Genomic DNA, 22,110 nt, shown 5'->3' with positions numbered 1-22,110 from the left:
CCTTATGCTAACCCTTTTTAACAGCATAGTTATGCATAAACCTTGGAACCTTATGGATGATTATGCATAACTCTTGGAACCTTATGCATAATTATGCATAACCCTCAAAAGTTATGCATAATTATGCATAGTTATGCATAATTATGTACAGTTATGCCAATTTAGATTAATTCCCAGGGGGTCGTTATTGGCTGCTACATATTTCTTACATCATTTATACTTTCAGATTGCGATATCAGCCCATCTGGGTGTACGGTTGCTGAGATCTGGGAGGTCACTCCCAAATAATAATGGAATTCCCAAATTAAACCGGAGGGTGTTAATTTAGGATATTGGAGTCTTTTTCACAACCAGTAGAGCAGGGCTCTAGCCAGCTCAAAATTTTTTTCCGCCAGCCAATTCCCATTGTCGAGAAAACACTATTCCAGGAGTTAGCGAGACTGAACTGAGACCTCGAAAAACCGGTTTTAATGAGATTATCAAATGCAAACGGGTGCCGACACACAGTATCAACAATCATAACAATATCAAAACAAACAGTGTGTGGCTTTTACAGCCGTGCACGGCGTCCCCAAGCCGCCTGTAGCTTCCACCAAGGAGCTTTCATCAGATTTTTTGTCCGTCAAGGTTGACGGATTGGTTTTAAAAGTTTTCCGTCACACGCAGCAAATTTCCGGCAATTGACGGAAAAACGGGCGCTGGCTAGAGCCCTGCAGTAGAGTCTCATCTATACTTAATAAATGCTTTGATGTCCATCAGACATCTTCCTCTGAGCTTCTGACTGGAGTGCTGCTTCTCGTTGCCACATCTTACCAGATGTAGGTGGCCCTTTTGTGATGAGAACACCTACATTGGCTACATGTGGCAAGTGGCAAGATGCCGTGCTCCAGTCATAAGCTCTGAGGAAGATCTGAAGAATAAAAATAGGCATAATTTTTATATGTTTTTTATATATTCTGATAGGCATAAAAATATAAGCAGGTAGGACCTTAATGGTTATGAAAAAGAAATCACAACATCCAGAAATGATATCATCGTTAAATTTGAATCTAGATTATTTACAAAGTGCAAGAAATGACCAACTTCCTTGCTGAGTCAGAAATGTTTGATGAATACTTACAGCATCGCTCCCTGAATCAGAATGCATGTTCTGGACTATGACCTTGTCTCCGTCCACTGTAAAACTAGAAGGAGGAAAACAAACACCAAATCAATATTCATTCTTATAACTGTAAATCATTGGTAACAATAGAGTTTAAAAACCTCATTTATTTATTTGTTTTTTTAACAACCTCATACTTTCTTATTGTATCGTCAGTACCCCTGTAGTGTCCGTACAAAGTAGTGTCCGTATGCCTGTAGTGTCTGTACCCACTAGTGTCCTTCCTTGTAGTGTAGGGTTTGTATAGTATTACCAGGTTTTAAAAAGCAGCTAGGGGTACATGTAGCTTGTTATTGTGCTAAAATAAACAATTGCTCAAACCTGCATATGGTTTACTACATGGCTTTGCTGCACTAAGATACCGCTATGCTGTGAAAAACCCTTAGCTGTGCAACACGGATATAGAGACAAAGAGACAGACAGAAAGCTACTGACCAGTACTTGAGATGGTCTGGCAGTACAGACTTGGGGACTGCGTTAGGAGTGTTGACCCCCTTACTGAAATCACTGCCCAGTGTTAGAATGTCTTCGTTCAACCGTACCGCCATCTCACGCTGTAAGTCGGGAAGATGGATCCCGCTGATCTCAAAATCAAACATAAACAACTCGGCCACTCGTCTGCAGAAAAGAAAACAGCTTGTTTATACACATTTGTCTGTACACACATTGAAATACCAGGGCTCAAAATACTGGGTGCATGTGCACCCAGGTGCACCCAAAATTGGAGCTGTGCACCCAATTATTTTCTGTGGTTGCACAGGGTGCACCCAAATATTTTCTTACGTTTATGTTTGTAAAGATATCAAAGTATACTAGTATACATCATATTTTTGACATAAGTGTTAGAAAGATAATAAAAATGTCTGTCATGGTATTTGTTTAAAAATTTGATAGCTTGTAACTAAGTTTTATTATTAGGTTATTACTAAAATTTAAGCAGTGCACCAAAAAATTTTTTGGTGCACCCAATTTTTCAAGCTGGGTGCACCAGTGCACCTAATCCCTAAAATGAATTTCGAGCCCTGAATACCATAGGAGGCACGGTGGCTATGGGGTTAGGGTTGCCAACTCAGAACATGATGAAGGTACAGAGTTTGAATTCCTGACACTCCCAATGTTCTAGAAAAGTTTAACTAAATTTCTAACATGAAACCAAATTTAAATTTTCGACTGAGCAGTGGATCATAAGTTGCAGAAAGTCTATTGCACCCACCATCTCTGTTAGGGGATGGTTGTAACTAAGGCTCCATAAGGGGGTTCTTACTAGTAACAGATCGAGATGGTGGGTGCCATAGACTTCCTGCAACTTATGATCAACTGCTCATCCAGTCACGTGTTCTATCTACATAACGTGTTGTCACAGAAGCAGTGGATTCGTCATTCCTTGACAAAGACTGGAGCTGTTCAGTCAAAGACTTGGGTAAGGTATTTTAGGGCAATTTCCTCACTCAACTAAGGTGTACATGTAAATGAGTGCCAACCTTTCGGTAGGGACGTCCCTCGGATAGGACGTTAAATAGTAGGGCCCCTTCCTGGTGTGAGTGGATCAAATAAATCTCTCAAGATATGCAGCTTGTACTGTTCAGTACAAACCTGGTGTGTTACAAAATGAGGCACTTTACCAGCTATGCAATACAAACAAACACAATGGAGAAGCATTCATGGTGGTCAGATCATTGCAAAAATTCTAAAATCCACTGTACTTACCTGGATTCCTCATCCATGGATGCCATAGCTGTCTCATCATGTAGCAGTCTTTTCAAGGCATCATACAGGCCAATATTTGTGTTCAACCTGGATGGTACATGTAAAAACATAAGATGATGGCACCAAAAGACAGTTCCAGTATACAGCATTTGTTTACAAACCCAACATTAACTAATGAATAGTTAAAACTAGAATGACAAAATCTTTAAGACAATGCAGAATGTTTTCCCTGTAGTCTTTTGTCAAGATACTGGTGCACAATACTACATTGTATACTATAAGGCCCACCCTACAGTATTGTGTCTATGTAACAATGTATACATACTATTATACCATTAGGCTCACTCTACACTGGGCTACAGTATTGCGCATGAGAAAAAACAACAACTTTATAACAGGTGATATTCAAACTAAGTTCTGATTCGATCAATCAATTAAAACCAGGTTTAACCTCTGACCAATTAACTAGTCACTTAACCATGTAAATAACTAACCTATCAACATAGTAACAGTGTAGATTAGAAAACATTTGAGTCTTACTGTTCCACTAGTGCTCCTATGTGGAAACATGTCTGCTGTGCAGCATGGGCAAACTTGGCATTGGGGTGGACAACACGGATACAGTCAGCCTGGATGAACAAACAAGATGTGGAATTCAGAGTTGAACATAAAACAACTCAACTTATACAGGGGGTTTTCTACAAACAAATTGCATGGGGGCAAAAAGGAATCATAATGGTGCTTTAGAGAATTTTAACTTAAAATGAGGTATCATTATAGCCTGGAGTTGAGTCTTGTTTGCTTTAGTCCATTCCTGAAGGTCGCTACCCACCAGAAGCAAACTTCAGGAGCTGACTAAGCTGGACTCCTGGCTAGTATTCTAGTCTTCTTGAGGGAAAATCACTGCAAGTGACCTTGTAGTACAGTGTAGTGGCATCCTGGTTCAATCTGGATTTTATGATGGTCAAAGAATCTGCTACACTTGGCATGGGATGCAGTAAGTGCCATTCTTTAGAAACAAAAACTGTACAAAGTCATATATGAGATCGAAGACGAACGTCACTTTGTTATGGATTGTTCTCGATATAATGATAAACGCACAGAGCTGTTCACATTACTTTCCGCTTGTTCTAAAGAATTTGCTACTCTCTGTTCGATAGATAAATTCAACTACATTCTGAGAGGCGATAACCCTCACTGTGTACAAGTAGGCAAATATATCCACGAATGTTTATACCGTAGAACTAATAGTGTTAATGACATGCTAGACCCTATATGTTGATTTAATCATACCTATAGATATCCATATATGTGTGTTTAGTTGTACTGTAAGTAGTTGTTATACATGTAGACCTTACGAAAGTCGCTGTACTTTTGTCGTGTCAATAAAGATTGTTATAAAATTGTAATTTTGTAACAAAAGTGACTAGACTATTCTTATCATCTTCAGTAAGACTAATATTGTATCTATGATATATCCTATAGTCTAGGCATTCCTGGAGTTTTGTTTCGAATATGATCAAGTTCTATTTCAAAGCCAACATTGAAATTCGTCTTACCAAGTCAGCCACTCGACAGAGAGTATCCGACAGTTTGTCGAACAGCTGGACCACTTGGATGCCCGTGGGCGCGGACTGGGTCGCCGTTACGAGCTCCGATGCTTCCTGTGCCACCTTAGCCTCCGCACGCTGAAATCCTGACGGGCTGGTCAGCTCTGGAACCTCGAACAGACCCTGGGGAGGGGAGGGGTTTGAGACAGCTATGTTTTTTTGTTTCTTTATCTCCATTATAACGGTTAGAGCGTTGGAGTCAGAATTAGAAGGTCCTGAGTTCTAAACTCGCCATGCCCCTTCCCCCATGACGGTGGAGTGACGCCCACCGAGCCTCACGGCTAATCTGTCTAAAGGTGCCAAAAAACACCTACGGAATTGGTGCTGTCAGTGTGTCAACATCTGCACACTTGCCACTGAGACCCTTGAGTTTTTCTATTTTTTATTTTTTATCTCTGTATCTGTATCCAGGGATAAACAAGTCCACTAGCCCTATTGTCCAGGGCAAGTGAAAGTGCTGTTCGGGCAAGTGCATGTCCTACCCCACTTGTCCGATCGGGCAAGTAAGATTTTTCCATTGATTTTAGTGCAATTTTGATATACTTGTTACTTTTTACAGTCATGACATCAAGCAATTGTCTACAGAGAATTCCATTGCTGGAAGTGAAAATGCATATACTAGTAACAGTGACATTTGAATTTTGGGCAAGTGAAAAATTGGTTCGGGCAAGTACATTTTTTATGTGCTTGCCCGATAGGACAAACTGTGGATTTTAGAAAACTTGTTCAACCCTGGTATCTGTATCTTTATAGCCGGTATAACCGCCGTTCGGCGTAACACACCAGCTTCGCAGGCACGCGGCGCGGCAGCAGCTGGTTATATTACACCGAACGACTCGTTACCCCTAACTTTTGCACATCTATCTCCATTATGATTAGACTAAAATTTATTCTTCCTGGAGTCCATGATACAAAATTAAAGAAATCGAAATAACATAACAAGATATGTATAAACATACAAGTGAGTTAAGTACATAATAAAGAGTGCATGTACATTTCATAAGCATTTAGCAGATAAAAGATTCATCTCAGTCAGAAGGTTTGCGTAAAAAGAGGCTTTTTTTACATTGTGATTTCTTCAGTTCTTAATATCTGTTGGTTTTCTCAAACTTATTTGTATGCTTACATAGTCCCCTCTATATGATCATGATGTTTGAACTCAGGAATAGAAATTCAGAAAACTCATATAACGTTACATGTAATTAACGTTACATGTGTTACAAAGTTTTGCATATGTTAGATGCAGCCATTAGAGATTGTAATACATAGTGTCTTAGTTCCTTTTCCATTTAGACTAGTTTAAAATCTTTGTATAAGTCTAGTTTCTTTTTTCCTCTGCATCCATAAGACCATATGTGGTCCCTTTGTGCATTTAGCCCTCGGGCATGAATATGCAATAAAGATTATCATATAAAGATTATCATGTCATAAAAATGATTTTGGTACTGTTGTTGCTACACATTATGTTTCGCTTCGACACCCACGGGCATATGGCTCCATAGACTATTTTACTACTCACCACATTTTCACGGAAGAGGTTGAGTCTCTTGGCGGTTTTCGTGTTGAAGGCAGTGCCCAGCGGGGACCATGTGGCGACGTCTCGGACCCACACCGCCCTCCCCACCGAGGACAGGACGCGCGACGACTCGGTACGGGCTCGTAACAACCGAACCAAGCGGTTGTACGGTCTCAGCACATTCCGCATGCTGCTGGAAATAAAATACGATAGGTAAGCATTACCTTTAAGGGACCAGAGTAAGGCAAATAATCTATTTATTCAGCACTACGCAACGTTTTTGCCTGGAAAGCCGCCATGTTTGATGCATAAAGGTCATTCGCTTAGCCCATTCGTGAAATGGGGGTGTTTCGTTCTACAAGATTTGATAAAAGTTCATTGGACGTATTAGATTGACCTAATTAAACCCAATTTATAACCGCTGTACCAAAACTTCAATTGCTCTCAAACAAGAATATGAAAAGCAGATTTATGGATTTGCTATGTTAACGTTACTACACAAACTTTGCGAAAATAATGATTAATCCCAATATCAGGGGCTTATTTCCAAACCGGTGCCCGTCCGGGTAGTTTGCGAGAACCGAAAAGTAAAATATGACACTGGAGACAACAAAACACGCATAACTTACTAATAGTAAGTTATAGTAAATAGAATAAATTTGTTTACATTTCTTGAATGATACACTTTTATTTTTTTTTCTTCCCGCAAACAGCTCGGCCGGGCCTCGGTTTGGAAATGTTACTCACCAGTTGATTAAATTATCGACAGTAACAAGTTACACCTCTAAGATATGGCTCAAACATAAACCAGGTTTAACATTTGAAGGATACAAATGCTTCGTAGTCTAACATATGCCTTTCTGTTGATCAATTATGGAAATATGATTTTCATGAAGTAATGTTGCATAATGCGTTTCTAAGCGATCCTATATTGTCAATACCCTCCCTGCTGATCACAAGTACATATGTAAATAATAAACATGTCAAGATGGCGCCCCGTGACGCAATCACGCATGCGGAGTAGCATATTTGTGCCGTCAGGGCAATCCATCAAATTTCATTATAGTCTCCGTGAGATCATAATGTGTGAAATATGACGGCGCGTCAGGTGGAATAGCGTGATCGATGATTGCACAATTGAGACCTGTTGATCGCACACGAGGGCCTTTCTTGACGAGTTTATTTTTCCAATCAGGCGTTCACAAAATCAGTATTCTTACAGGCTGCAAAAATATATCGGACATCAAGGTCAACGCAAAATGGCCGACGTCTTTTTCGAGTAAAAAGGTTTGCTAGTGTCATGACCGGATTGGTATTGCTGGCTACTGACGAGGTATGTCATTGTAATTTCAGCATTTGTTATTTGTTACAATCCACGTGTTGCGTTGCTAATTTCCTTTGAGATGAAGTAATTTATATCCATTAATACGTACGTGGTGTTACTGACGTTTTTAACACATTATTGGGTTCCCGGTGTCTGGGATTTATTTGCGCTATTTATAGCACAGGTGATGGCATTGCCTTATAAGGGGCGCCGGTGTAACATGGCGGCCTTGTATTTTTGCCCCACAGATTATCAATCATGGCCGCCGCGTGTAGGGTGTCAGTCGCCTGGATCAACTTAACGGGAAACATCAAATATTGATTGGACATTTATTCTGATTAAACCAAATACACACGCGCGCGCGCGTGTGACTTAACATCGCCCTCATGTGGAACAAGGTAGCACAGCAGGTGAAGAGGAAATCCAACATGGCGGCGGCTGAGGTCGCTTTCCGCCTCACGGCCGGTAAGCGGTCAGGGACTCGGAACAACGCCAAACAGGTGGGATGTTGTTTTTATGTGTCAACTTGGCAGTGAAAAAGATAAAAGCATTTGTAATTGCGGCCGCAAATTTTGACTCATAAAATTGCAATTGACCCATTTTTGAAGCACCGCCCCTTGATCAAATTGATGACACTGATTTAACGGAAAATTTTATCATCGGTAGTCATTGATAGCGTACATGGATGTATACAGTGTTACTGCCACAGACAATATTAGCACATACAACAGGTGACAAAAATTTGTAGATATCTCCTGGGATAAAACCAGAGGTAACCCAGCGACGCTATATCGTATATGCCCTATATCATAGATTAACCCAGATAGGTCTAACGAATGATAATTAGATGGAAGATGATGCACAGTTATCAATTTTAGAATCAAGATGGGAAGACGATTCTCAAGCATAGATATGATTATTTAAAATTGTATTTCATTTCATAATATCTCATTGCAAATTAGAAATTAAGGTGTCAGACTTCATTAAGTGATATTGCTTAATCGTACACACAATTTCCTTTCCAATTCACAACTAGTCAGCGTTGAAATTGCTATCCAACATCTACTGCAAACCCTTTTTGTTTCGATTTTTTCACTAACATAAAAGAATTATATTCTTATCCTTTCTCCTTTGAAGATTTAAATGAAATGTCCCAGGCCAGGTTACACGAGCAGACATGGGAATAAGCCTTGTTCTTCGCTAATAGGTTTATAAGGAGGAACGTGCCTGGAATGTATTATACGGTATACCTGATGGTGTAGTGCTGTGAGATATTGATCCACACGCGTGCAAATGGGACCGGAATATGTAAACTAAGTCTGCTTAGCATCATGGATCCCTATCATTAAGAAAACGTAAAATGGACTAGAAAAGGAACATTTTCGCGAAAATGCAGAATGTTTCCCTGTATACCCTTTTGTCAAGTTCTTTGCACACAACACTGTACCTTTAGGCTGCCCTATCATCAGCGTTGAATGACAGTATGCTAGTAAAAAAATGCCAAAACATGTTTCGCTATCTCAAACCAATAATTGTTCATGTTCATACAAAGGATATTCTGATGCAGGTCTAAGCTCTGATTGGTTTACGTTAGTTCTAAGCTCAGATTTGTTCCTGACAGAATAATAATAATAATTAGATCTTAGCATAAAAGTTTATCTGTGCTGGTGAACATTAGAATTAGAGCTGAACTAGCCTGGATACCATACCCAAACCTCAAATATCTTTCGTGTTGGGGTTTGGCAGGATGGCTGTAGAAACTTTCTCGAAGGCCGGAGGAGAACCTAGGATTGATGACCACTCACACCACAGGTAGCCAGCTACAACACACCACAGTTGGTCAGCAGGCTATCACAGTAGCGAATCAGGTACTTAGTGGTCATTGTTATGGATTCAAAAAATACAGTTGGGTGTCTGTAACCAATCATGGTAGGGTGTAATTACCTTCTGCTGATCCTGCTGCTGTTCTATTGGTGGAGTTTTTTGCCCACTATAAGGGGCAAAATTGAGGAGCCGGCCTATCCTATCCGGCCAGACCCCTGCACGATAGATACTTGAGATCGGGCTGGGGTTTGGTAACCAGGCTAGAGCTGAACGGGATTAGAACTAAACAACCCACAGATCGAAAGTCTGATCCTTCGTGGAGGATTAGTGTGCCACCTAGCGACGTACGATGAAAGTGCAGCTCTACTCTAAGTCACACGCCCCTTGCCCACTACAAACATACGTCTACATCTGCATGTAATTATCTCATGTACTGTGGTTACACTGAGGCTATATATATATATACAACTAAAAGGCAAAATGCCAGAACAGACTGTGGCGGTGAATTAGTGTACGGGTCACAAATCTGTAATGTATACGCTTTTACAAGATTGTCCACAAGGAAAAAAAAGCAAAATCTTATCGTCTCTAATATGAAAATATAAGAGACGTGCGTAGACTGTGTATTATAGCATTGAATAGGTATGCGTGAAGTAAAACAAATAATAGATTTCAAGTGGCCGGAAATGTTGAACAAACACACGGGGTATGGTATGCTTCATATTTGTTCTTCTTGTCTGACTTTTGAATAGACTACGGGTTGTCTTTTCCATTTCTAAATCGATTTGTTCGAAATGTGGTTTTTATCCATATGATTCAATCAACATGACCTAGCTAAAAAAGAACGCATTGCAACTGCGAAACGCGAATTAACAATCACATACGGCACATATTGGGCAGTATGAAGATATCTAAGAAAATTCAACAGCTGCGCAGTATGAATCATACAGCACCCTTTTACCCACATACACAATGTATGCAGCACAATTTATATCTATTTGACACGACAGTCTTTACATACACCAACATCAGCGCGTTCTCCGCTCTGTGACTTTGAAATGAAAATAGTGTTGACATTTGCACGTTCCCGGTGTGGAGAGTAGACTGTTAGGCCTGTTGATAGATGATTGCTGTGAGTGTAAATAGTCTCCCGGGAGGCGAGCGGAACTACAGGTCAGGGCTATGTCAACATGTACGCTTGTCTGAAGATGTGAATAAAACATCCACCAAAACGTGCTTGTGATACAGATTTAGGAGGTAGTTTCAAAAGATTTTAAAACAAGATTCAGAGAGTTTTTCTTGTGCGCATTTAGATTTATCCGTTGTTTATTTCGTAGGGTGGTGCTGTATTAGGAAAGACTACCACATAGTTCACTACACGAAATCTGATCTCTAAGTACATGAAGCATTTGTAAAGCATACGTAAGATATTACTTTCATGAAGAAAAACGCATTTTACGCAAGCTTTAAGCACACATATAGCATTTGTAAAGCATACGTAAAGTATAACATTCATAAAGAAAAATGCACTTTACGCAAGCTTTGAGACATGAATAAAGATTGGGTTTCGTGCAGCGAATGTCTTATCAGACGATTACAATTACCAGGGCTACAGTGTCACTGACCCCTATCCATAGTAAGAATTATCACAATCTATGTTACTTTAGCCTAGGGACTGGAGTTTATTTCACGGAGCCTCAGTGTAATGGACTTTCCATTCCACACCTCTTATACACAACTATCACGTGTACTTCAGCACCAAGGACAGGCTATCAAAATTCAAGCCCACTGACGTGCCGTTTAGTCCATGGAGTCTTAGCAAGATTGACTTTCCATTCGGCACCGGTTATACACAATCATCACTTCTAATTCAGAACCAAGGACAGCCACTCAATATCCAAGCCTGTTGTGGAGCTGTTCCACGGAGCCTTAGTAAGATGGGCTTTCCAGTAGACGCCTGCCATTCACAACCATCACTTGTTGTTTAGCACCAAGGACAGGCTATCAACATTCAGGCCTACTATCAGGCGATTTATCCAATGGAAACGTAGTAAGATGGGCTTTCATTCAGACTCTTTCCATACACAACCATCACCTGGACTTCAACACGAAGGAAAGTCATTCCATACTGAAGCCTACTGATAAGCATTTTATTTCACGGATCCGACTAGCCTTAGCATGATAAGCTTTCCATTAGACACCTGTTATACACAACCATCACTTGGAGTTTAGAACCAAGGACAGTCATTCAATACTTAAGCCTACTGATGAGCAGCTTATTTAATGGAGCCTTAGCATGATGAGCTTTCCATTAGACACCTGTTATACACAACCATCACTTGGAGTTTAGAACCAAGGACAGTCATTCAATACTTAAGCCTACTGATGAGCAGCTTATTTCATGGAGCCTTAGTATGATGAGCTTTCCATTAGACACCTGTTATACACAACCATCACTTGGAGTTTAGAACCAAGGACAGTCATTCACCACTGAAGCCTACTGATGAGCAGCTTATTTCATGGAGCCTTAGTATGATGAGCTTTCCAGTAGACACCTGTTATACACAACTATCACTTGTACCTCAGAACCAAGGACAGTCATTCAATACTGAAGCCTACTGATGAGCAGCTTATTTCATGGAGCTTTAGTATGATGGGCTTTCCATTAGACACTTGTTAAACACAACCATCACTTGGAGTTTAGAACCAAGGACAGTCATTCAATGCTGAAGCCTACTGATGGGCTGTTTATTCCATGGAGCCGCAGTAATGGCGCTTCAAGATGGACTTTCCAGTCGACACTTTCCATACACAACAGCCACTTTTACTACTTCAGTACCAGGGACAGCGATGGATTGAGAGGGACCTTCTCAAAAGATGCAGTTTGAATTAAACGAACAGTCAAACAGATCTCTAACTTTTATGTTTCGCCTTCGGTACAGATCAATTCGTATTGCCATGCAATCTAAATTGTGTTTTATGTTTGTAGGTTAGCATTACAATTCCGGTAAACCACCCGAAGGCTTCACACATCGGGTTTGTAAACTGAAGAGTTTAAGCTGTATATACGGACAGAATTTTTTTAACCACTCACCTGGCTGGTCCACTACTCCTTTCCTATAAGTATGGAATCCACGTTTTATGTGCTGGAGGTGTGAATCTACTCAAACACGAGAGGGAGCAAAGCTGCTAGGTATTTATTTTTTTACCTGATGTGTGAAGCTGAAGAACATTCGTGTAAAGTGCCTTTCTCAAGGGCACAACGTCGGTGGTATATCAGGAGATTTAAACTTAGAACCTCTAGGCCCTGGGCAAAACATCCTAACCGTTTCGCCGACACGAAAACTTTATCTGATAACTTTTTTTTTACTGCAAACGGCAATACCGGCCATTTGTAGCCTAGTACCATCCGGAAAGTAGTTCGCTCCGACGTTCGTTATATACTATATACAGTCGCTTCTAGCTCTGACATTCGCTCATTAACTGACTTTACCACCAAACGGTTTGAATGTCCAAGTCTCCAGACGGATAGCAGAAGCGAAAATAGGAGCGAACTACTATCCGGATGGTGCCCAGGCTAGGCCATATGTGCTTCTTTGGCGTAACTAATATACCTAGCTTACAATCTCCATGTCTAATGACATCCATGGTTTGACCTTTTACGTGTGCGTCATAGTTTATTGCGGTAGCAACCTCTTCCTTTCCATCAGACGTTGTTTTAAAAGCCAAATCCTTGATCTATATGGGATTGCGACGAATGACATTTCGTAGCCAGCAAACTTTGATGGAACGGGGTTCAAACACCCACGCGCTAATATATCTGTCTGGTGCAAGAAAATGCACGCACTGATCGTAGGCGTAAGGTTACCTCTAAATGTCAGCAACAGTTGTATAGAGGTGACGGAAAATAGATTAACTTGATCGTAGCAAGCTCCAGCCAAAATTAATAAGTGCAGCAGTCAACATGTCACCTACAGACTGATACCTCACGCGTACCTATGGTAAGTAAACTTTCTGATAGACTACAATGTCAGTTCAATGACGTTGACTTGCGGAGTGCTGCTAGCATTTTTGAAGCATTCTCTCGTCTTGAGAGCAGCCGTTGCTACTTAAGAGACACATGTACTATCTTCACTACCTGTGCAATAGGGTAGATAGTTGTAAAATGATACAATGTCATTTCGATGATGTTGACTTGCGGAGTGCTGCTAGCATTTTTGAAGCATTCTCTCGTCTTGAAAGAGGACGTTTCTACTTAAGAGACATATGTACTTTTCATGACTACCTATGAAATATAGTTGTAGACTGTAGAAATACTAGTATTTACTTCCTTGTACTTGACAAGTGATGTGATAGGAGACACAAGTACTTTTATCACTCCCAGTGCAATAGTTGTAGATGGTAAAAGTACTAGTTTTAGTTCCTTACTTTTTGACAAAATCATTTTTTTAAGAATAAAGATTTGGCAAAAAAAGTGTTGCTACTTTGAATACTTGAGGTCATGTGTAGCACGTCTTTGGGATTCTGTCTACCTCTAGCTCTTGAAAGAGTCTGTGTCTCAGCTAAGTATGAGTTGTGACGGAGATGGTTTTAAAGGGTTTACAAGCATCTTTTGAGAATATGATAAGAGTTCAATGTTCCCTCTTCCCTTAAAAGCAATATTAGATCGTCGAAAATACACTACAAATTCCCAGGAATAGGAAAGACTTTTCATTCTGACGGCATTTTAGCTCATTTCTTCTTGTGTCGTGTGAAGGGGATATAAGGTCCATTTGGAATTCCTACCCGAATGCGGCACGAATTTTGCAAATATTTCATTCCGGCTGCTTCCGCTTTATTCCTGCTTACTTGGTTTCAGTGTGAAGACCCTATTAAGTAGGAGTTAAGGATATGTCGCGGATATGGTTTTAAATGGTTTACAAGCGTCCTTTGAGAATATGGTAAGAGTACAGTGTTCCATCTTCTCTTAAGAGTGCTCCATATATTGTTTTGACATCAGTATGCAGCGGTACGTGCACATCTTCCTACTTTTCCTTTTACCTTGATTAAAGTGCCCACTTCTTAGAAGCTGTATAATTGACGTGCCTACCAGGATTGCCTGCTCTCTGACTCTACAGAGAGTGAAGTACACCCTTGTTGTGGCCGAAAAGTGGCCATCCATATTTTATAGAGCCAGGGTTTAGCGTTGTTAACCCGTTACGGCCAGAGATAACTCAGTAATAAAGACTCTAATCTTCAAAACTAACTGATGGGGTGGCTAGATAATGACTTTGGTGATCTGTATGGGTAAGATAACGAACGGGTTTTCCACTGAAGTCTATGAAGGTATTGAGTTCCTATGAGATTGAAAATTCGTCCATGTTGGTTGAATGTATTCTGTTGGTAGAATGCATTAAACTGGACTTTCAAACTCATGTGGAATTTTACTGAAATTTTACGTCGATAAAGGTTAGACATCCAGGTAATAAGATACGCTAAAAGGAGTTACTCAACCAACAGAATATGACTCCAAAACCATATCCAGTTGCTTGAGTAACTCCTTTTGGCGGACTGGAATTTTGTTCGAACGGGTTTACCTGAATAAAAAAGGTTGATGCAATTCACTCTTGACTAAATCCCAGACCGTCTTTATTTTGGAAATCCTACTGCATAATGGTCTACTTCAGTTGCTTTTGTACGTCCAAGGAAGGCCGTAACTTTGTAAGTCCAGGTAGGGCCGTAATAGTACCATTAAAGCTATAGCATTGCTGTCTCCATACACATGGAATTCCAGCCTCTGGGCAATATCTAAGTGGTTTACTAAAGCTTGAGTAGAGACAGATGTGGATAGGATTGACTTCTGTTGCCGAGGTGATATGGCGGGTAGATGACGCATGTTGCTACCTTTCATCCACCCGCGTCGTAAGAATGGGATCTTAGTCTCAAGGTGGATTTCCTCTTTGTAAGTCAGGATCGCGCCTACTCATTCTGACTGGGAATTTGATTGATGCATTTTCGCTGGGCCTATGAAAAGGCCCGACCGACCCTTTAGCAAAAGGATTTAGCGTGGCGTATTGTGTGGCGTAAATGGTAGAGTGTTCGGCACAAAATCTAGAGGTCCCGAGTTCGATAACCACCGTTCCCCCGACGTTGTGCCATTGGGAAAGGCACTTTACACGACCCTCCTCACTCCATTTAGGTGTATGTAAGAATAAGTACCTGACTTCGGTCGGGGAGGTAAAAGAAAAGACTACCTTTACCTTCCGTATGCACTGTCTGTGGATGTTGCGATGTTAATATAAGATACTAGCTTGAATTCAGTGCTACATTTTCCTCGTCCGGCCAAAAGAAAAATAGAAAACTAACTGCCTACTCTAGCATTTCGCTGGCTCGCTCACAGGCAAGGGGCATGAAGTTTTTGCTCTGACATCTCTCCGCTCTCTTAAAGGTTGAAAAATTTGATGTACAAATGTGTTAAGGACATTTTGTTTCTTTTTGCAATTCATCGTTACGGTTATACTCGAACAGGGTACATCTGTATGAATGCAAAGCGGTGTAGAATATACCGCTACCCTGATGCATTTAAGTTTTACATTTATTCAACTGTATTTGGTTTCTTTGATCACCGAACAGATAGTCCCAAATTACCTATCCTCTTTTGAAGGATCGTAATCTTAAACATGAAAAAACTGTATCCACAATTTATATTTTTCACCTCATGCCAGAGTTTTGTCTTTGAAAACATTTTTACTGTATCTTGTTAGTACCTCTTTGCATATCAAAAACCTTGCCGATGGAGTATCGCATTCGGCGGTGCCTTTTATCACAAGCGTCGGGTTAAAGGCTTAGCTCCAATACGATGCTCAATCATTTTGATGATAATATATTTCGCAATTACCCGACAGAAACCCTGCACAGTACAGGAGTGTATCTGTGTTTTTATTAGAATATGCTGATGAAAACACCAGTGTCCTGGTGCATTTAAGCTTTATATGGTTAAACAGCATCTTTAGGATCAATTCGGTTGAAATCTGAAAAGAAGTTAACGAGAGAATCCTAATAATATCTACCCTATTTTCACGACCAAATCGGAAAATGAATTGTCCAGGGCCTTTGCGACCCCCCCAAAACTCATTTTTCATGCCGGTAGTAATTTGCTACACGTCGACGATGTAATGTAGAGTCAATGTCATTTGTCAAACTCTGTTTTAATTCAGACCTCATTTTGTTATTAAGGTTAGGCTATGTTGATTTGATTATATGGATGGCATCTCCTAGGAATCCAAAAACCGATACGAGCATGAAAATAAAATAAAATGTTTGACAAAAAAGTTGCCTTCAGTATAAAGTCTAAGTGGCCAGAAAGGTTGAACACACAGAATATAGTACTAGTATACCGAACAAGGAAATTCCTAATTTTTGTTACATATTCTTTGACCATGGAATATTATATGATAAGAGTACACGTTTCCTGATATTTGTCTTTGCAATCCATAGCATATATTGGCTTGTTACGAAGCTGCTTTATTATGATTTATCGTATGGTTAACATCTTTTTTTAATATTTGGAAACAGCCGAAAATTGATCCTCGCGCGGATTTCATACATATAATGATATCAACATGGCCTTATATGTCTATATACTATGTGTAGATTTTTGTAAGAAAATGCATATTGATATAACTTTTTATTGCAAGGATATTCAAATATGCCGGATTAAGTAACCGGAATAATCCGGATCATGCTGGAGTATTCATCGCTATGATTTTTTTTCACTATAGGAAAGAAGAAGAAATATAATCGTTTGTGGCGACTTATGTTCACAGCGAATTCGTTTGCAGGCCTTTTAGGAATAGTAACTGAAATGAGAATGAAGTTGTCGCTTAATTAGTCGCCAAAATTCGCATCAGATGTCACGGCCCACCGCGTTGAATAAACTGTCACGGTGTTTAATGAGTTAGAACTGGTTTGAAAAATTGGTTCCATGATAAAACTGACGCTGATTATATATGCTTCCACGGGGAAATCCAAATATTAACCAAACTCAATAAAGAGCGAAAAATCAACGTGAACCTAGAAATTGTAGTAAGAAGAGTCAATTAAGGTTATAGACTAAGTTTAAGTGGGTTTCCGTGTCAACTGGGGCATGTTGCTTTTCGAAGATGAATAAAATGGTACTATAAAACCAATAGATTCATAATGCAAGAATAGAAATAAAAGACCATGAAAGAAATTCCCTCTTCATTTTGAACATGAAATGTTCCTACGCTTATCACTTTGAATGTAGCATGCAAAGATTGTCATATGACAGGGAAATAAAGCTTTGGTCAGTGCAAGGCCACTCTGACAACATCTGTGCACTAAACTGACGCTCACTGTAGCAGCGTCTTTTCTCCCTGGCCTGAGTCAGAAAAATCAAGCTTAGGCAAGCTTGACTAAGGCCCAATCTATACACAGTTTTTGCCGATATCTGTGGATGTGTCGGGAGGGATCTGGAACGTTGGCCACGGGACACCCGTGGCGCTTGCAGTCATAAACAGCTATATAGCCTAATGAGCCCGCGTTTTATGCTAATGAGCCCTCCCGAAGTCAGGACACATCTACACGCGCGCGGAAGCTGTCGGGGACCCCTGCCAAGCTATCAGGGACCCCTGCTAAGCTATCGTACGAATGCTCCGGACCTTTCGGGAGAAATTCTGCCGATATCTTTAGGGCGATATTGCAGTTCCATCTAGACGCTGAAAAAAAAGCTGTCGGCGAGAGGTTGTCGGCTCGCCGCGGGAAAAACCATGTCTAGATCGTGCCTAACTGACTCAGGAGACTCTAATAAGTGGTTATACGAAGGCTGGTCGGAAAATTCCCTACCCCTTTTAGGCCAAGATGGTCCACTCACACCCGGAAGGACCCCAACCCTTTTCGATAAGTGCGGTGGGGTCTTCAATGTGTTCGAGGTGTGGCTCTCCTCAAACACGGGACCTCCATTTAACGTCCTATCCGAGGGACGGCCCTAGCAGAAGCTATATACTCATTTCCACTAGAATGAAGTGGCGAACGTCGTGTAAAGTGCCTTTTACAACATTGTCATAATATCCGTAGCATTACAGGATATGAACCAAGAACCCCTGGGTCAAACACCTTGCAGTTGCACCACACTACGCCATGTTAGAAACACGGAACCTTACTATAAACGTCATTTCCCTACTGTAGTTATAACATGGTAACAGTGACAAATGTCTACCCTATATCTATCTATCCATACCTGCCGCTGCATATCAAATACGCATGCTGGCTATGGCCTGAGGCACGGGTAAACCATAGCACATAAAAAGGGGTTGCCGACCTATCAAATGTAGGAACAGAATTATTGATTTATGACCGAGAAAATGGAAGTTGATTAATAGCTAACACTATGGACTAAAAGAGAAGCCAAAATCGTTCATCACTTACCTCTACACTGTGGAAATCCAAAGAAAGAGGCAGCCGGAGATGAGGGAAAAATCTTGGAGTTCATTGTAGAGAGCTGGCTATGATGGACTACTGTATGAGTGGAAGAATTACGCTGAGACCGCAGCAATGGTCCTTCGGCACCGGCACCGTGGTCTTGTATACCCGAAAGAACTCCCATACCGCGTTTGTTTTGTGCTCTGTTGGGCAGGGGTACCTTCGGGAAGACGTCACAAGCATCCAGTGATAAAAAAAAATCATTAGCGAAAAGGTCGGAGGGGCGCTGCATATCCCAAATGGAAGAGCGGCTCAAGAGGAGATACTTCAAGGGACGTACCAGGCTTTCTTGATGGCTTCAAACGTTCGAGTACGTGCCGAAACCCGCAGAGAAGCCATGTAGCCTGGCGGCGGTTATGAATATCAGGGGGAGACTAATGAAGTTTCCTCACCGAGTAAATTTGGGAACTCTCGACTACGTCATACATATTTAATTTTCAATTTCCAGGCTGGCCGATCAATCCTCTTAGCCGTGCAGAATTCATCACGTAGACCGCTCACCTGTGTGTGTGGTTTTCTCCCGTTCTGTGAAATACAAGAACGGTTACGGTTGGTAAGCTGGAGTTAGAACGAAGCGTTGAAACACCGTCTGGTCGGTTATACATCGCTGTGGTGCAGCCTATGGTGATTATTCTTCATGATAAAAAGTCTTGTGACGTCGACATAGAGGGAAGCGTACGGGAAAGGTGTTTTCGTGGCTCAACCACCATAAACATCAAGAGAGAGAGAGAGCACCTGTGTTTCTTCAATAGGGATGTACCAAGCCCTCATGAGCTGTGGTTTGGAGTGGTACTTAGAGCTTTCCCCTTGAAGCAGAATCCGAATACTCTGAGAACGTTTCTCGCGTAGGGAAGTAAAGACGTCCTTTTGAACCCGTCACAAGTACTTTTTGTGGAAAGATCTATAGCACGTTCACACGGGCTTGCCTCGGTGGTACGGACGGATCGCTTGCACCATGCCGCTGAGGAAGCTTCGGTTCCGGGAGGAGTTTAGCCCGAGTCGCCGGTGGTCCGAGCCGGCCTTCCTCCCGGAGGAACCCGAGCCGATACCGTTCGAGTTCGCCGACACCTGGAAACCCCTGGTGGAGCCTCAGCCGGTGAGACGAGATCGGTTCTACATACATGTGTGTTATATAGACAAAGTTCTTTATTTTAAAACCACATAATTTTTCAAGACCTTTCATTTCGATGATCACCTTTCCTCTTATTCTGGATATAATGGTAGTTCAGTTTATACGTGGATAACCTATATCCGTTGCTTAATATCTAATCAAATCGACGAATGGTGGTGTACAATGCAATATTGTATTTTTCTATTAAAAATACTGCAATTTGAAACCACCGTCCGTTGACTCGGTGTCTCTAAACACCCTGGTTTTAAAAACAACGGATATACGTTACCAACGGATAAAGGTGAACAAGCTGAGAAAGCAGTATACGTATGGCATGGCTACAGTTGAACTGGTGGCTGTAGATGGAAACAAGCCATTCTGCAGTGACTGGAGGGCTTGGTAGTATTTGTTCGTACGATCAGTTTGCCGATGTAGAATATTGAGGGCGTCCTTAAAGGGTCGTGGATCTGTTGCACGACAAAGAAATGCCTTGTTTTTGTCATTAACGGGCTTTCTATAGCTGGTTGTCGACGATCGGTTATGGCAGAATCTTGCTGAACACACTGTGAAAAAATCGTACAACGAATTTGAGCTAGTATTTTGCGGATCCCATGAAGACTAATTCATGCATATCTGAAACGCCGTAAAAGAATAATTGAAAATTGATGGAGTTTACTATGCCCCTGTTAAAAAAGTATGCATATTAATGTATTAGATATCAAATTTCCTACAGCATGAGTGGTATGATGGTGTTTCAATAACAACCATCCTCCAGTGTTTATTATTGCCATGGAGTTGATCGAATTCCGCTGTCTTAATGAACATGAAATAAAACCAATTTTCAATACCCGGTAGAATGAAGCATAATCTAAGCAGGTTGCGTAAATCTCAGTACGAAGAAGAGATGGTCCTAGTATATGCGCTAGCTACATTTTATAGCTTTACATCGTATGCTTCATGCCAAAAAAGAAACGGAGTGAAATACTTTTTTTGTAGTCTGCCTGTCTCTCTCTGTGCATACATGTCACCAGATGTGCCTATCCTCGTCTTAGTCCGATCGTACTGGAAGCCACATCTGGGAGGAGTGCATTTCATTTCCTATTCCTTTACAAGTGTACTTAATTGATCTTTTCATCATCTTCACTAAATCTTCAACAAGCGTGTCTGCTTCTAATATCTGAGAATGTTTTCAGACACTTCGTGGATACTGCAGGGTTACCTCTCGTTGTTTTCAAGGGTGGGTCACATCGTCTATTTGTTGACTGGTCCCGGATTTACTTTAACTACGATTTTTTAAAAAAATCACGTGCCCGGCCGTGCCCCAAAAATAGCCCCGTATCCACAGGGTGTTCCACGTGGCCACGCATTGGTCACTCGCGAAAGTACAGAAACACGGACCGTAAACTACCAGGAGGGGCCCCTTTATCCAAATGGGAGCGTACAATTACGAGGCTAGTTCGTTACACTGTCTACAAAGAATAGAAATAGTTACGAAATAACATCCTTTGCGAAGGCAACAGCCCTATCGATTTTCATCAGTGCACGAAGTACTGAAAAGTCACCTTGTCCCAAATAAGCCAATTTCCTTCATTAGAGCGGTGCCCTGGATCATACATCTGCTTGTCGTAAAGACGGATATCCGTGAGTATAAATTGCGAATATGCTCTGTCAAAAGTGATATAGTACGTACTGTGATATAGGGCAATGGCGCCACAAGTTTGTCTTTCATTCGTTTATTAACCTGTTGTAGCCGCAGTTTCAATATCCTCTTGTATTTCACCTTCTATAGTACCTAGTGGGGCATAGGTCAGCAAGTTACACTGCTGTTTCTGGAGCAGAGCGTGCTTTATAGGTAGTGGTTGCGAGCCATTCGCCGTGCTTGAGATACGTCCTCAAACACAGGACCCCTATTTACGTCCCCTCGCTTCCCATCCAATATGTTCAACCCCAGGATTTGAATCTGGGTCTCCCAGTTACCAACTAGTTAGAGCCGGTAGCTCAACTGTGAGGCTACTACCAGTTAAAGCACAAGGAAACCATTATGTTTTTCAGTACCCTTGGTAATGAAATTTATGGACACCTCAGGTACTGGTTATGTAGGCTTATGTGTTGTAATATCGGGGGGGGGGGGCGTTTTCGAAACCGTTCGGTCCTCACACATCTGGTTGCTGTATCTAGCTCACTCGATGCAGTGTAGGAGACAACGCATTCAATATTTTGGATTGGTTCTATTTTGAGTTTTTTATTACCTTTGCCAAGAAGGTTGTGTTTCGGTATCATTTGAATGTATACCATCATAACTCAAGTCGTTATAGACGAATCGTCACGAAATTTGATATGTGGTTAGGTACTGTCCTTTCAGAGCAGAATTGCATT

At 41.1% G+C, this 22,110-nt stretch overlaps 2 protein-coding genes across 4 annotated transcripts in view; one reads left to right on the top strand and one right to left on the bottom strand.

Annotated features, from left to right (window-relative positions):
- Positions 1-6,312, bottom strand: part of LOC118427438 (mitochondrial intermediate peptidase-like) — a 16,454-nt gene extending 10,142 nt beyond the window's left edge. Inside the window, exons 1-6 of one of the 2 annotated variants that reach the window (XM_035837237.1) lie at positions 5,999-6,312; positions 4,429-4,602; positions 3,410-3,498; positions 2,870-2,956; positions 1,598-1,780; positions 1,121-1,184 (exon numbers count right to left, since the gene is read on the bottom strand). In XM_035837237.1, coding sequence (XP_035693130.1) covers positions 1,121-1,184; positions 1,598-1,780; positions 2,870-2,956; positions 3,410-3,498; positions 4,429-4,602; positions 5,999-6,184 — 783 coding nt within the window. In that variant the 5' untranslated portion in view covers positions 6,185-6,312. Of the gene's footprint in view, positions 1-1,120; positions 1,185-1,597; positions 1,781-2,869; positions 2,957-3,409; positions 3,499-4,428; positions 4,603-5,998 lie in introns of those variants that run through there. The other variant, XM_035837236.1, reaches the window with a different exon arrangement.
- Positions 6,313-7,041: 729 nt separating this feature from the next.
- LOC118427488 (short transient receptor potential channel 1-like) overlaps positions 7,042-22,110 on the top strand; it is a 37,028-nt gene continuing 21,959 nt past the window's right edge. Inside the window, exons 1-2 of one of the 2 annotated variants that reach the window (XM_035837313.1) lie at positions 7,042-7,328; positions 7,568-7,819. In XM_035837313.1, the coding sequence (XP_035693206.1) occupies positions 7,706-7,819 (114 nt within the window). In that variant the 5' untranslated portion in view covers positions 7,042-7,328; positions 7,568-7,705. Of the gene's footprint in view, positions 7,329-7,567; positions 7,820-19,546; positions 19,720-22,110 lie in introns of those variants that run through there. The other variant, XM_035837312.1, reaches the window with a different exon arrangement.

The sequence above is a fragment of the Branchiostoma floridae genome, chromosome 12, assembly GCF_000003815.2.
Source record: "Branchiostoma floridae strain S238N-H82 chromosome 12, Bfl_VNyyK, whole genome shotgun sequence".
Classification (NCBI taxonomy): domain Eukaryota; kingdom Metazoa; phylum Chordata; class Leptocardii; order Amphioxiformes; family Branchiostomatidae; genus Branchiostoma; species Branchiostoma floridae.
The sequence above is the reverse complement of the archived record's forward strand: the minus strand, read 5'-3'. Positions and strand labels throughout refer to the sequence as shown.